Source organism: Gopherus flavomarginatus, chromosome 10 (assembly GCF_025201925.1).
Source record: "Gopherus flavomarginatus isolate rGopFla2 chromosome 10, rGopFla2.mat.asm, whole genome shotgun sequence".
NCBI classification, from domain to species: domain Eukaryota; kingdom Metazoa; phylum Chordata; order Testudines; family Testudinidae; genus Gopherus; species Gopherus flavomarginatus.
The window spans coordinates 17235196-17251444 of NC_066626.1; the positions used below are offsets into that span (position 1 = coordinate 17235196).

Here is a 16249-nt window from a genome sequence, read left to right on the forward strand (position 1 = left end):
GAGCAACAGGCAGGATGTTGGGGTTGTTCACAGTGGTTGAGAAGGCAGAGGGGGAAGTTCTTGTGGGGGTGGAAAGATTAAAAGCTCAGTTTTAGCCATGTTGAGCTTGAGCTAATGCCTAGACATCCACAAGGCCACATCTGTGAGACAGGCTGAAATTTTAGTTTGGGCAGAAGGAGAGGAGGTCTGGAGTGGAAAGGTAGATCTGTCAGTCATTAGCATAGAGAAGGCAGTTGAATTTGTGTTTGCAAATGAGATTGCCCAGAGGCAAGATATGGAGGTAGAAGAGAAGGGGACCCAGGACAGAGCCCTGTGGAACCTCCCCAGAAAGCTGGTGGGGAGGATGAGGAGGATCGTCCTAAGGACATGCTGAAGGAGCAATTAGAGAGGAGGGAATGAAAACCAGGAGAGGTCAGTCACAGAGGCCAAAGGAGGACAACATTCCAAGAAACAGTGAATATTTTAAATGCAAGGGTTTGATTTTGAATATCTTCTTCTCCCTTGGATAATGTGAGAGTTTGGATTCACTAACTCATTCTACAGAAGAAGAAGGTAATGATCTGCCAGAGCCAGGATGGTGGTGGGCTTTACTGAAATTTTGACATGGATGAATTTCTCTCCCTTCAAGGGAGTCTATGTCCCTCATGAAGATCTTATTTGCTGGTCCAATGTCAGAAACCTCTGTGTTAGCACTAGGAAATGACTCATGGTCTACTGGGTAGGGCACAGGAATGCAGGTCAGGAGACTTGGGTTCTAATCCTGTTCTGCCACTGACTTACTGTGTAAACATGGGCAAGTCACTTTCCCTCCCAACTGACAGGGAACATCTCTTACTATGTGTTTGTATCACTGAGTATGTTAGGATCTGCAAGGCAGATGCCTATGTGCTTGACTACTTCTGTTAATTTTAATTCTTACTAAATCCTGCTAAATGTGAAGGATTCATTTCAGCAAGTACACTGAAATGATCTCTCTTTTCATTAGAACCAACTGCAAGGATCTGTAAGGCAGATGCAGTGAGAGGAGAGATGGTTACTTGAGGAATTCTCTGCTTCCGAACAATTGACAAGCCTTTTAGCATGCCAGAGGAAGGATCATAAATGAGAAGAAAGAGAAGGAAACATTCTGTTATAATTTTTTTGCTTTCCTAGTTTTCAGTCAGAACTTTATGGGTGTATTCTCCCTTGGTGCACATGTATTACTCTCGTTAAGAAGAATAGAAGTTGCATTACCTGAAAGACTACACCCTTGAGTATTTTTCAAATGTACCCTACTGGTCTTGAAAGACCTTTCTGCAGTGCTGGAATGGATAAGTATATAAAGAGATTATGGAAAAAAAACCTCAGGTTAGCTCAATGGCACAGCCGCATTGACAGAAGACGGCTGAGGCTTTTCTTGTTCCTTTGCCAATTACCGAAAGATCCAGCATGCCGTTCTTGTGGACGAAGTTGTTGGTGCCATCAATGTGATCCGTGTCCTCCAGGCAGCTGTAATTGATGCAGGAGTCAGTCAAACTCCGTGGGAGATTGGCGCAGGCCAGCGGCTCATGGGGCATCTCTGGAATGGGCACCTGGTTGCACAGCTTCCGCATGTGCTCACTGAAGAAGTCCGCGTAGCCCACGTTGAATGAGGCCAGTGTGGTGTTGAAGGTGGCCACAGTGATGGTAGAAATCTGGGATCGCACTGTAAGACAGAAAACAAGTATCTTGGCTTTTCCATTTTAGTGACAAAATTACCCATTCAGGCTTGCTGATTACTGTAATTAGTGCCACAGGCAGGGCCGGTGCTACCATTTAGGCGACCTAGGCAATGGCCTAGGGCGCCAGAATTTTTGGGGGGCACTATTTTGCCGGGGGGGCGGCACACGGGTCCGGTGGACCTACCGCAGTCATGCCGGCGGACAGTCCGCTGCTGGAAATGCTCCAGTCGAGCTGCCGCAGACATTTTGGCGGACGGTGCGCTGGTCTAAAGGCTCCGTTGGACCTACCGCAGTCATGCCTGCGGCAGGTCCACCGGAGCCTTTGGAGCAGCGGACCATCCGCTGGCATGACTGCGGTAGGTCCACCAAACCCGCGGGGGGCGGCGAAATGGCCGTTCGCCTAGGGAGTCAGAAACCCTGGCGCCGCTCCTGGCCACAGGCAATAGTGCAATTTGTTTTTTTATTTCTAAATATGTCAGCATATAAGTATCTTAGGGATCAATTAGAAATGTGAGCATCACAGCTCTCCAGCTTTCAGTAAGCCATTCAGATACGGAGCTGACCTAGTGCATGGCAAAACGCTCCCAGAATGCATGCAGCTCAGACATGAGGAATCTGCAGAGCAGCCTGGAGAGGAGAGCTTTGACTGAGATGTGTAAGCACCAGAGATGAGGGAGACATGCCTACACTGGATTTGAACCGACACAAATCCAGCCTTTCTGAGGCTATTCAGAATTGTTCAGAGAGTGACTTCGGAGAATGAATCCCAAATGCTCACTTCACGCCACCCAAATACATCTTCCTCTACTAGCTGTGTGGCCTGGTAGCTCATTCATCGATAGATAGGGCCCTATTCAGCATGGGAGTGTAAGGTAAAAGACGGTGCTTCTGTGCAGGGAGCAGCAGGCAGGCGCAACACCACAAGCACTAAGAAGCATAAGAGCCTCTCAAAGGAGACAGGGGGAGCGAGGCTCTGCCCTCTCAACCCACCCCCGCAGTAGCCAGCAGAGCTGGATCCAATAACTGCATACTTCATCTTTCCAAAGGGTGCAGCAGCAGCTGTGCTCCCAGCCTGATCCTGGAGGCACTTCAATCCGCTCCCCAAGAAGGGCTGTGGCTCCAAGCTACTAGCTAGCCTGCCATGTTTAAAACTAATACCAAACCATTTTGTGCCAGGCCTCCAGTTGGAATCTGGGGGCTCATATGAACTAAACGAAGAAAAGAATTCCATTGAGTCTGAGATCTGCATTGGGTCTACCCCAGAAGCTTAGTGGGTACTGCAGGGCCCCCTCCGGTTCAGTGGCATATCAAGCCATTAGGAGGCTCAGCATATGGTGCCTTCAGGATGTTGGTGACAACCTACTCTACACCTCCATCTTTATGAACCCAGCTGAGCAATGTATTCAGCATCTGAATGAGACTGGCTGCAGGGCGACCCAGAGAAGTGATGACTGTGGGCAAAACAGGTGGAAGCAGTGGCAGAAATTATATCAGGCACTTAGACTGAAGGCACACAGCTGCTTTTCGCTACTCAGGTTCTTCCCTTGGGGCTATGTCCGGAATCCCACGTTGCAGCAGTGGTCAGGACGTTATCTAGTGAGAAGTGTTGTGTTGCAAACCCTCCCTGAGCCCTGTCTGGAGCAGAATGACTCAAGCACTCAGTTCTATGGCTAAAAGCTGCATTGTTTCCCTTTATTCCTTTAAAACATGCTTTTAGTGCAGGGCTGGGTGAAGAGTGGGTCAACATTTGGAGGACATTTTCACAAAAACTATATCCTCCTCTTTTTTTCTTTTGTACATCAAAATTTTGAATGAAAAATTGCACTGCAATTTCAAATTTGAAACTTTTTGGTTAGCTCTGTTTCTCTCCTTGCTAAAAATCTTCAAAGCTCACTAGTACCTTGGACTGTGGCTGCACCAAAATAAAAATATTATCTAGTCAAGTCAGAACAAATAAAACACAGAGCTTCAGTAACTGGACAAATTTCTACGCAGAGGTGGACAATGCACCACCAATATTAGTGACAGTGGATTGCCACTGAGTTAATTATCTGTATGGGAACAGAGCCCCTTTCCTTTCCAGGATTAATGGATTTTATATTTTACGTTTTATAGGAAGAAGATGTTCAAATGCCAATGGAAGAGGAAGGATGATCCAGTGGTTAGGGCATTAGCCTAGAATTTGGGCAACCTGGATTCATTTTTCAGTGCTGCTACTGACTTCCTGTGTGACCTTGGACAAGTCACATAGCCTCTCTTTGCTCAAGTCTCCATCAATAAAGATAACAGCACTTTCTGCCTCACAGAGGTGTTCTGTGGATAAAAATGGAGAGGTTCTCAGATACTGCAGTGATGGGGGCCATCTGAGTACAGCAGAACCTCAGGGTTAAACACACCTCAGGAATGGAGGTTGTTCATAACTCAGAACAAAACAGTATGGTTGTTCTTTCAAAGGTTTACAACTGAACATTGACTTAATACAGCTTTGAAACTTTACTATGCAGAAGAAAATACTGCTCTCCCTTTATTTTTTTTAGTTGTTGACATTTAACACAGTACTGTACTGTATTTACTTTTTTTGTTTTTGTCTCTGCTGCTGCCCGATTGCATATTTCCAGTTCTAAATTAGGTGTTTGGGTGACTGGCCAGTTCATAACTCTGGGGTTCTACTGTACCAATGACCGATGGAAGGCTTAAATGTTTTCTGCATCTAGCTAAAAGGGAGGCAGCAGCTGTCTATATTTGATTCCTGTCCTCCCCACCCTAAGGCAGGAAAGCTTCTCATTAGTAAGAGTGCCAGCCTGTTAAGACTGAGGTGCCTTGTATAATTTTAGCAGCCCTGCTATAAGGAAATGCTCTTGTTCTATTGGTAGCTAGTTCTGTTATTGTAAGAGTAGGGGGTCTTAGCTCTGATGGGGTGGCCATATGCTGATAGGAGCAATTACAATCTTCCTATCTTTATGGCTTTTGCCATTTTAAATGGATACAGCCCTTTTATCAACTTTCCAGAACTGCCAACCCCAAGTGCTCAAAAATCATCAGTCAAGTCCAAAAACAATCATGAGATTATTGTTAAAAAACTTTCATGATTTTTAAGCCAAATTCTGCATTCTTTTTCCTTGCCTTCTATTTCTTGGGCCTTTAGAGTTTCACTTGCTTCATTCTTTTCAAGCCTTTCCCTGAAATCAGGTGGGTTAGAAATGAACTTTTTAAAAATAAGGTAAAAGCTGAGATTTTCATGCAATCTTTTGATTCCAGCAGCTGGGTCTTTCAGAAAGCCACCAAATATTGCAAGACACACAATGAAACCACAAGAGTTAGTAAGATTGATTTCCTGCCCTAAACTTCTGTGCAGTGTTCCTGTACATTGTTAAAAAGGTGCTGTGTCCCACCCTAGAAGTGGAGGCATGTCCTTTGTAAGAGATTATAATAATAATCCTAAATAGGACAAAAAGAAGAAACAATGAGATATACAGAAAAAGCAGAAAGGGAAAGAGGGGATTAATCAGATATTAATAAATTTAAAAAATAAAACTATCTCAGCCTCCTGACGTTCACACTCCAATGCGGTATTTGCTCATCGCTATATTTGACATACCTTCTTTGACTGTATTCTCTGCGTGGCTGTTTGAATGGTCAGGCAAGTCAGTGACCAGGGTGTGATGAGAATGAGAATGTCTAGCACTCAGGCTCTCCAGCTCCGTAGCGGTGTCAGAGCTCCCACGTCTGGTGAACTTCCCTACGATGAACACACAAAATAGAAATTTAGTTTGCAAGTATAAGGAACGTGTGAGGGTTAGAAGTTGAGGTGTGGGAATGGGGATCATTGAGATTAGCAGAAGTCCAGATCTCACTTGAGTCAAAGTGGAAAATCCTTATTTAGGCTTTGTCTACTCTCGCACTTTAATCGGTCAAGGATGTGAACCCTGCCTCCCCGCAGCCCCCGATCGACACAAGTTTCCCTGACAAAAGTACTGGTGTGGACAGCGCTATGTCAACAGGAGACGCTCTCCTGCTGACAAAGCTAGTGCCGCTCATTGGGGGTGGTTTAATTATGCTGATGATGGGAAAGCTCTCTCCTGTGGTGGTACAGCTGTGAAGCTGTAAGGTCCATAGCGTAGACATAGCCTGAGTGTACATCAAGCAAAACTCTCACTAATGCCAGGAGTAAGGTGGGAAAGGAGAGGGTCAGTCTCCTGGGACTGACTGGAAATATGTTTTGCCCAAGTCCTATTTAATTATTAGAAACAAACTGGTCTAAACATAGTCATGCAAGATCAGTAGTCAGTACAACAATGAGATTCACCTTAGAAGCTAGCAGAAAGACTACGCCATTTCTACAACAGGTGTGGCAATCTACACATCAGGGCAAAGGATATAACAGCCATCAAGAGGAAGGGCTGTTTTCCAGTGCCAGAGTGATAATAAAAAGCCTCCATTTCCACTCTGCTATTCTTGGAACATTTTGGAGCAGAACAATTGATCAGAATACAGAGTTGCAATATTAATCCTTTCCCATCAGTCACCTAGTATGGCAGTTTGCCATCCTCCTCTCTCAATGCTGCGCCGGTCCTCTCCAATTCCAGAAAAGCTGCCAAAGGAGAATGTGCTGCGAGTGGGTGACACATCCAAATGATCCTCATGGAGCAGAAAGGGCACCCCCATCCTTCGCTGCCGTTTTTTTCCAGTGTGGTGGAAAGGAATAGAACCCTTGCGCTCACGCTCTCGATCCTCTTTGCGACTCTTAAACTGCAGAAAGAACAGGAGGAGGGTTAGAGCCAGGCAGAGGCTACAGGGATTTCGCTACAGTTAGAGGGGAAGGACACAAACAGATGAAGGACAAGCATGCAGAGCCCAATTCTACATTCCCCCACTCTAGCCCTTTGTTCATGATAGGTATCTACACTTCAGCACCACCCACATTTAAGACCGCACCAGTGCACCACATGTTGGGAGGGCAGGACCGGCACATGCTAAGGGATGGCAGCATCCAGGTGGCTTTTTCTTTCCTGCTTTGGCAGTTCGGGCGGCGGCAGTCCAATCGGTTTTTTTGTTTGTTTTTTTCCTGCTTCAGCAGTTCGGGCGCGGCAGTCTAGCCGCCTTTTTTTTTTTTTTTTTTTTTTTTGCTTGGGGCAGCAAAAAAGCTAGAGCCGGCCCTGTGGGAGGGCAACCACATTTTGCTATGGGAAATGCTACAGTGGTGACTTATTTCCCTTGACATCTGTCTCAACCCATCTCTCCAGTTTTATAATGTCAAAGATTTCATTATTACTGTTGTTGGACCTTTTTTTTTCTTTTTCTTTTCCCATTTCTCTCCCTTTTTTTTTTTTCCACTGGATCCCCTTGTTTGATTAATCTGTTTAATTTTTTATATTATGAATCTTAATTTGTTTGTATAACCTTCAACACCATGGTAAGGGCCTTCCTGGGAGAGTGCTTTACAGATTTAGACTCAGATCCAGCACAGATCTATTGAAACGGATGGAGCTCCTCTGATTAATGTAATTTGAGGATCTGGTTGCAAACTACCACCACTTAGGGAAAACTCCCATTGATTTCAATAATGCTTGATTTGAGTACAGATTACAGCACGGGGCCCATAGAGTAAATATTAATACATACATGTATCTACTATACATGGATACATAACATGTCTATCAGAAAAAAAACAAACGTGCGCCTCAGGTTCAACCTAAATATAGACTCAGTGTAAGCTTTTAACAGTTGTATATATGGTATGCGTTTTGGCATTGGATTGTAGGTAAAGCAAAAACACATTACTGTGCTACTCACCTTCTTAAAAATGTTCATTCCCAGGTCTGTGGAGAGATCTGGCACGGCTAGCCTGCGCAGGTTGGTGAGTGACACCTTAGCAAAGGCCTCAGTGCTTAGTGATTTTTCCTCCTCATTGCACTTCATTGTGAGATCCTTCACTCCCCAAAAGAAGAAAAACATGCACAAATAGAAATAGCAAGTAAGCAACTAAATCAGGGGTGGCAACCTGAGCCTGAGAAGGAGCCAGGGGCAGCTCTAGGCATTTTGCAGCCCCAAGCACGGCAGGCAGACTGCCTTCCGCAGCTTGCCTGCGGAGGGTCCTGTGCAGGACCAGTGGACCCTCAGCAGGCAAGCCGCCAAAGGCAGCCTTCCTGCCACCCTCGCGGCGACCAGCAGAGTGCCCCTCGTGGCTTGCTGCCCCAAGCACGTGCTTGGCGTGCTGGTGCCTGGAGCCGCCCCTGGAAGGAGCCAGAATTTACCAATGTTAATTGCCAAAGAGCCACAGTAATACATCAGCAGCTCCCCCATCAGCTTCCCCCCCACTCCCAGCGCCTCCCACCCACCGGCAGCTCTGCCAATCAGCGCCTTCCCCTCCCTCCCCACACCTCCCAATCAGCTGTTGTGTGGCATGCAGGAGGCTCTGGGGGACAGGGGGAGGAGTGAGGGCATGGTAGGCTCAGGGGAGGGGGCGGGAAGGGGTAGAGTGGGAGCAGGATCTATGGCAGAGCCAGGGGTTGAGCAGTGAGCACCCTCCAGCACATTGGAAAGTTGGCACATGTAGCTCCAGCCCTGGAGTTGGTGCCTATACAAGGAGCCGTATATTAACTTCTGAAGAGCCGCATGTGGCTCCAGAGCCACAGGTTGGCCACCCCTGAACTAAATCATCTATTTCAGTCCCATCCAAGGACAGCTCCAAAGGAGAAGAATCATAGGGCATGGCTATACTGGAGAGTTGCAGCGCTGGTGATGGGGTTACAGCGCTGCAACTCACTCTGTGTCCACACTTGCAAAGCACGGCCAGCGCTGCAACTCCCTAGTTGCAGCGCTGGCTGTACACTTGGTCTGCCTGGGGTGTAGCGATTCCAGCACTAGTGATGCAGTGCTGATCATCAAGTGTGGACACCAAAAGCGCTTTTATTGGCCTCCAGGGTATTAGGAGGTATCTCAGCATACCTTTTCAGCCACTCTGCTCATCGTTTCACACTCCACTGCCCTGGGCTCAGGTGACTCGCCCTTTAAATGCCCCGGCAATTTTAAAAATCCCCTTCCTGTTTGCTCAGCCAGGTGTGGAGTGCAATCAATCAATCAGTGACCATGCCTCCACGCCCCAAACGAGCCCCAGCATGGAACACTTCCGAGCTGCAGGACCTCATCAGTGTTTGGGGTGAGGAAGCTGTGCAATCACAGCTGCGCTCCAGCCATAGAAATTATGATACCTATGGGCAGATATCAAAGTCTTTGCTGCTAAGGGGCCATGAACGGGACGCGTTGCAGTGCAGGGTAAAAGTAAAGGAGCTGTGCAGAGCCTATTGCAAAGCCCGTGAGGGAAACCGCTGCTCAGGAGCTGCCCCCATGACCTGCCGTTTTTACAAGGAGCTGGATGCCATACTTGGGTGTGACCCCACTGCCAATCCGAGGAGCACGATGGAGAGTTCAGAGCAGGGAGAAGTGGGGGAGGGTGTAGAGGAAGCCGAGAGTGAGGCTACTGGGGTGGAGGGAGACACCCCGGAGTCCCAGGAGGCATGCAGCCAGGAGCTCTTCTCAAGCCAGGAGGAGGCTAGCCAGTCGCAGCAGCTGGAACTTGTTGGTGAAGAAGCAGCAGAGGAGCGTGTTCCCGGTAAGCAGATTTTATTTTTAGGATGGAAATGTTTTGGGAGAGGAGGGTGGGGGTTATGACTGCCTGCATGCATGCCTAAATGTGGAATAGCCCATTGATTTGGTCTATCACATCTCTGTAATCAGCCTCGGCAATCTCTTCAAAAGTTGCAGCCAGAGCGTGGGCAATGTGCTTGCGCAAGTTTATAGGGAGAGCCACTGTAGTCCTTGTCCCAGTCAGGCTAACTCGTCAGCGCCACTGTGCCGCAAGGGGTGGGGGGACCATGCTGCACACAGGCAAGCTGCATAGGGACCAGGGCGGAATCCACATTGCTGTAGAAGACCCTCCCTCTCTTCCCAGGTAACACGCAGCAGTGATATATCTGGCAGTAGAAAATCCTGTTGAAAATGCAGGGATAGTGTTCAGTGCAGGTCCCCAAGTAGCTGCTCTCTGCTTTCCCCAATGCACAGAAACCCCAGTGAGCCCTCAGGCAGTTCCCCTTCCCAGAAGAGTAACTGCTGTGGCAATTGGGGGGGTGGTGTTCAGTGCAGGTCCCCAAGTAGCTGCTCTCTGCTTTCCCCAATGCACAGAAACCCCAGTGAGCCCTCAGGCAGTTCCCCTTCCCAGGTGAAGTCACGGCAGAAACACTCACCCCATTGCTCGCCATGCCTTTGCTGCCGTGGCCTCTCTGTGCTATGTTTGGTATGTGTAAATGATGCTACAAATAGTCTACAAACTCCTTCACTGTGATAATAAACAATATAGCCTCTGTATTAAATGTTTCTATTTCTGTTACTTTAAGTGTCCTTGAATACTCCAGCCCTATCACCGCCTGCGCGAAGACTACAGAACTTGAGGAAAAATCCTAGAAAATCAAAAGAAGATTTGATCAAAGCAGTTATGAATCAGTACACCAGAGACAGTAAGAGGCTGCCGGACTGGAGAGAGAAAATGCATGAGTGGAGGCAAACACGAAGCAGGAGAAAGGAATTGGCTACCAAGAAAAGCACAAAGCAGCTGATAAACCTCTTGGCTCACCAAACGGACTGTATGCAGTCTCTCGTAGCCATGCAGGCAGATCAGTACCGTGGTAACCCCCAACCCTCCCAAAGCTCTCTCCCTTGTTCCCCAGTGTTTGCACAAAACACCTTTCTCCAGCAGCCTGGTTCTTACCACCACCAGCTGCCCCCAACACCTGTACGTTCACCTACCAGCCCTGAGAACTACAACCCTTACCCTATGCACTCAACCCCCATCACAATGCAGCATATTAATCCTGAAGTGCAGCAGGCATTGAACAGCAATCCAAGCAGGACATATTCAAACCTCTGAATGTACAGTCCACCACCCTACCCCCCTGCCCTTTTATGTACTGTATTTTGAATAAATGATTTCTTGGCTTTTAAAACATTTTTTCTTATTGCAGAAAGTGAGAAATACAGTACCCCAAGGGAAAAACGGGCACAGCAAAGGCACCAAACATTACTGTTGGTTTTCAGCCTCAAATTGCTCCCTTAAGGCATCCCTAATCCTTGAAGCCCTTTGCTGGGCCTCTCTAGTAGCCCTGCTCTCTGGCTGTGCAAATTCAGCCTCTAGGCGTCGAACCTCGGAGGTTCATTCCTCACTGAATGTTTCACCCTTCCCTTCACAAATATTATGGAGGGTACAGCACGCGGATATAACAGTGGAGATGCTGCTTTCCCCCATATCTAGCTTCCCATAGAGACACCTCCAGCGACCCTTTAAACGGCCAAAAGCTCACTCCACAGTCATTCTGCACTGGCTCAGCCTGTAGTTGAACCGGTCCTTGCTCCTGTCAAGTTTCCCTGTATACGGTTTCATAAGCCATGGCATTAAGGGGTAAGTGGGGTCTCCAAGAATCACAATGGGCATTTCAACGTCCCCTACTGTGATCTTGCGGTCTGGGAAAAAAGTCCCGGCCAGCAGCTTCCTGAACAGGGCACTGTTCCGAAAGATGCGTGCATCATGCACCTTTCCAGGCCATCCTGAGTAAATGTCAGTGAAACGCCCACGGTGATCCACAAGCGCTTGGAGAACCACAGAGAAATACTCCTTGCGATTAATGTACTCGGATGCCAGGTGGGGTGGTGCCAGAATAGGAATATGCGTCCCATCTATTGCCCCTCCACAGTTAGGGAAACCCATTTGTGCAAAGCCATCCACAATGTCCTGCACGTTCCCCAGAGTCATGGTTCTTCTTAGCAGGGTGCGATTAATGGCCGTGCAAACTTGCATCAACACTATTCCAACGGTCGACTTTCCCACTCCAAACTTGTTCGCCACCGATCGGTAGCTGTCTGGAGTTGCCAGCTTCCAGATTGCAATAGCCACCCGCTTCTCCACTGGCAGGGCAGCTCTCAATCTCGTGTCCCTTCGCCGCAGGGTAGGGGCGAGCTCAGCACACAGTCCCATGAAAGTGGCTTTTCTCATCCGAAAGTTCTGCAGCCACTTCTCGTCATCCCAGGCTTGCAGGACGATGTGATCCCACCACTCAGTGCTCGTTTCCCGAGCCCAAAGGCGGCGTTCCACGGTGCTGAGCACGTCCGTTACTGCCACAAGCAATTTAGTGTCTTGCGCGTCAGGCGAATCAATATCATCATCTGACTCCTCACTGTCACTTTGGAGCTGAAGGAATAGCTCCACTGCCAAACGTGATGTGCTGGCAACATTCATCAGCAGCAAGGTCCTCAGCAGCTCGGGCTCCATTTGTAACAGAATTCGCTCTGCAGACTCACAATGACGCCAAACTGCTTGGAATGTGTAGCAAAGCACCACAGGGTGTTGGAACAGGAAGCGGAAAAACCCGCACCCTTCCGTCCCCTTCCCACAACCCACAGCGTCAAAATGGGAGGAGGTGCTCTGTGGGATAGCTGCCCACAATGCACCACTCCCAACAGGGCTGCAAATACTGCAAATGTGGCCACACTGCAGCGCTGGTAGCTGTCAGTGTGGCCACACTGCAGCGCTGGCCCTACACAGCTGTACGAACACAGCTGTAACTCCCAGCACTGCACAAATGTAAGTGTAGCCATACCCTTAATTCCATCAGACAAAACTCCACTCTCACATTTTAGGGTTAAATATATTTAGACATTCAGAGATGGATTATTAGTTCAAATAGTTTATCATTTAAAATGAAAACATTTTGCCACCACAGAAAACATCAATGGCAGGAAGCAGTGCACTGGACTGGGAGTCAGGAGACATGCAGTCTACTCCTAGCTAGGACACTAGCATAGTGTATGAGCTTGGGCTGGTTGTTTCACCAGTATACAGCTGTGGATAATTATAATTATCTTCTCTTATAAAGTGCTTTGAAATCTATGACTAAAAAACGCTGTATAAGAAGCGAGTGTTAATTTCATGAAATATACCAATAACATCCAAAATACATTAATGCAAGGGTTCTCAAACTGGGGGATAGGACACTTTCAGCGGGTCATAAGTTTATTATATGGGGGGTTATTATATGGGCCTCTACCCCAAACCCCGCTTTGCATCTAACATTTATAATGGTGTCAAATATATAAAAAAGTGTTTTTAATTTATAAGAGGGGGTCGCACTCAGAAGCTTTCTATGTGAAAGGAGTCACCAGTACAAAAGTTTGAGAATCACTGCATTAATGTTTCCAAGTTAGCATGTGGATTGTGATGAGCAGCATTGTCACCATCCTCTCCTTCTAAATAACGTTAAGAATTACTTGGTTTGTACGAATATATACATTTTTATCATTTTATTAAATGTTTTTTGTAGGCTCAGGCTTATTTAAATGAATAAAAAACAAAGCTGATGTTTGCCATGAGCATCCTTAATTTCCAGCAATGGTGCTCTGGGATATCTTTACTTGTGTATCTTTACTTACTGCTACCCCCTTTATTTTTTTAAAAGCCTCAGGCCTCAAAACATCCTAGGCATCCACTTATCTCTAGGTATCCAAACCCCTTGGTGGACTGGAAACTCAGCAGGTTCCTCCCTTGAGCCTGAGCTGCTTTAGCTATATGATGGTAAAGAAGGAGGTGCAGGAGGTGGCATCCTTCAAGGGAAACATAAAGCCTGGTCCTGTCCACTTGAGGTCAATAAAGATTGTTTTGCACTTGTCACAGGAGCAGGGCTGTTAGCTCCTGTGACATAATCAAAGCCCATGCGGGTAATTCCATTCTGCCTGCCTACATATCACCCTATTGTTTCCACTGGAGAGGCTACTCTTTTCATTCCCCCACCAGAACGAGTGTGTAATGCTGCTGTATGATGTTAAAAGAAATCCTGCTGGTCACTCCAGAGGTGGCTGCACTTCAGTCAGGGATGAAGTGATTTCTATACAGGAACAGGTTCAGGTCCTGGCTACTTTAGGCCCAGTCCTACACACACATAAGCATGTGTGTAACTTTACTCATGTGATTGATCCCACTGAAGTCAGTGGAACTACTCACATTAGTAGAGTCACGCGTGTGTTTAAGTGTTTGCAGGACTGGGCCCTTGAGATCCTTTTCTCTTCATATTGTTTTCCAGCTTTAAAGATCCCTGTAACCCCTACAGTTTTATGCCCACAGTAGGGCATTCTCACTTGCCAGCCTTCCACTGAGTAACTCACTCCCCACACCCCCATGTGATAAAAACCAGAGCACTTTGTAGCAGGACTTTGCAGCGGAGCCTGGAGCTGGAGCACGGAGCAGTTCCGGAGCAGTGGAGCTGCAAGTTTTTGCCTGGAGCTGGAGCGGAGCCGGAGCACAGCTCCAAAGCCTTGCTCTGTAGAGCTCATGTGTTAATGCAGGTTCGAGGGAGTCGCCTAAGGAGAGAGCTCTTTTTCAGGGAGAGAGTACTACTGACATTTGGCCAAATTGGACACATGGAGTTTTGCATGAGCTCTTAAAACCATCTGCAAAATTGACTGCAGACTACAAGTGGCACATGACAGATCCAATAAAAAGGTAATCAGGGCTTGGTTCTGGTGCTGGGCACTCAACTCCTATTAACATCAGTAGCAGCTCAGGGCAATCAGCAGTTCCCAGGATCAGGCTCTTGAATTACAAAGTGCTTAGGGAACCTTGTGGATGGAAGGCACTACACAAATTTAACTCAGGGTTATCATCACTGTGCGTTAGTGATGAAATCACTGTATTATTTGTATTGCGGTAGCAAAAAGGACCCATCAAAAATCAGGTCCCTACTGTGCTAGGCACTGTAAAAATACACAGTCATGGGCGCTGCGCTGAAGAGCTCACAATCACCTATTCAAACAAACCACTCTATGTGAATTGAGTTACACAGTCAGCTTTACTATATAGTATGGGATATGGCCTATTTTAAGAAATTAGTTTAATGTTCTGGCTGAAGACTAGTTAAAAATGTGGTTACCATCATAGCAGATCATTCGATCAAGATGTGGCTAATAAGAAAACCCATAAAATTGTTTAGAGGCTCTTCCTATATATCTTTTCTCCTATTGCCCTGCATCGGCCAGGTAGTTTAGCTACCAATTCATTAGTATTTCTATCAGCTTCTGAGTATTACACTTGAAACTCTTGGGTTTAAATTACCATTACATCTGGTCATTGCAGTTTTGCTGTTTTTAGGTTTAAGTTTTTGCTCGTAGCTTCTGTAGCGTTATTGCAAAGCTGTACAATTTTGAAAGCCCTCAAGGTTTTCATTTCCTAATTCCATCCCTATGCTAGATTCACTGCATACAGGTGCACTGCAGATTTTTCCTTACATTGAAATACATGTTGATTACACCACCTACTAGAGCAGGGAGAAGGTATTTGTTTTATTCATACGCCTTCATTCATTTGGCATTCTGCTTTGCAACAGGGAACAGGGTATGTCATTCACTGCTTGCTACATGGAATATTAAATATATCCTTCAGTTCGCTAAAGTCTGAACTGAGATTCTCTCTCTAGATAAACAACAACATAACCATTTGATCAGAACTAGTTTGCTGTGATATGCACCAGAATTATATTTTAAATAGTATTTCACACGCAAATGGTCTGTGTGACAGATATGTTAAGACTTAGGAAGGTGGAAGAGGTTACATGGCAAATCCACATCTTTTCTATACAATCTGCACTTCATCACTAAACCTACTTACTTGCCTGTTCCTGAGCTGATTTCTGTGCAGTTCTTTCTTTTGCCATGTCTAACATCAGTTAATGATAACAAAAGGGCCAGATGATAGAGAAGAAGACCAACGTACCATAAAACCCAGTGCTCTCACTTTAAAAGTGTGGGTCTCCCCTATATTGCAGCAAGAAGCCCTAATGAGAGGCCATGAACTCAGAACCAATTTAGGGGAGACATTGTGAATTTGCACTGTCGAGCATGGATGCCCAACACTTTATTCTGAAATCCTGATCTTCTATTGGAAAAGAATAACTTGAGTTAAGTAAAAGCAGAGGAAGAATGTAACTTGATAGGGCTCCCGCTATAAACGTAAGAAATATACTGCTGGCCTGCTTTTTCAGCTTAGCACCATGACTCACTCACTAGTTAATGATTTCTTAGCCCACAGACTCTTCCTGAGAGAGAAAGAAATGTCAAGTAGGCAGAAAAACAGAGAAGAACATAACTTCTTCCATCTCTGTGCTTCAAAAGCCTAAACCCATCACTACTGCCTCAATTACTAACATACTCATGCATAATATGTTTACTTGGGGAATATTAATCAGCCACTAGATGTCGCTATGTGCTGTATAGTAGTGGTTTTCAACCTCCAGTCCGCAGACCCTGGGGGTCCGCAGACTATGTCTAAGATTTCCAAAGGGTCTGCACCTCCATTTGAAATGTTTTAGGGGTCCACAAATGAAAAAAAGGTTGAAAACCACTGCTGTATAGAGCTCCAGATAGGGCGTGGTCCCTGGTGAATAAGGGAGACAAAGCTGAAACTTCAGCTGTGTGGAAGTTGTAGCTGCTTTGTTTATTAAACACTTTCATTTTAA

At 46.4% G+C, this 16249-nt stretch overlaps 2 protein-coding genes across 8 annotated transcripts in view; one reads left to right on the top strand and one right to left on the bottom strand.

Annotated features, from left to right (window-relative positions):
• UNC80 (unc-80 homolog, NALCN channel complex subunit) overlaps positions 1-16249 on the bottom strand; it is a 197581-nt gene that overhangs the window by 153141 nt on the left and 28191 nt on the right. For 5 of the 7 annotated variants that reach the window (XM_050916066.1, XM_050916065.1, XM_050916063.1 and 2 more), the window contains exons 9-12: positions 7494-7628; positions 6227-6449; positions 5299-5439; positions 1416-1684 (exon numbers count right to left, since the gene is read on the bottom strand). The exons of the other annotated variants lie outside the window; for them this stretch is intronic. In XM_050916066.1, the coding sequence (XP_050772023.1) occupies positions 1416-1684; positions 5299-5439; positions 6227-6449; positions 7494-7628 (768 nt within the window). The remainder of the gene's footprint in view (positions 1-1415; positions 1685-5298; positions 5440-6226; positions 6450-7493; positions 7629-16249) is intronic. 7 annotated transcript variants of the gene reach the window in all.
• On the top strand, positions 8413-10699 carry LOC127030150 (zinc finger and SCAN domain-containing protein 20-like). Its single transcript, XM_050916197.1, has 2 exons — positions 8413-9312; positions 10094-10699. The coding sequence occupies exons 1-2, from the start codon at positions 8790-8792 to the stop codon at positions 10621-10623; spliced, it is 1053 nt and encodes a 350-aa protein (XP_050772154.1). The 5' UTR covers positions 8413-8789; the 3' UTR covers positions 10624-10699.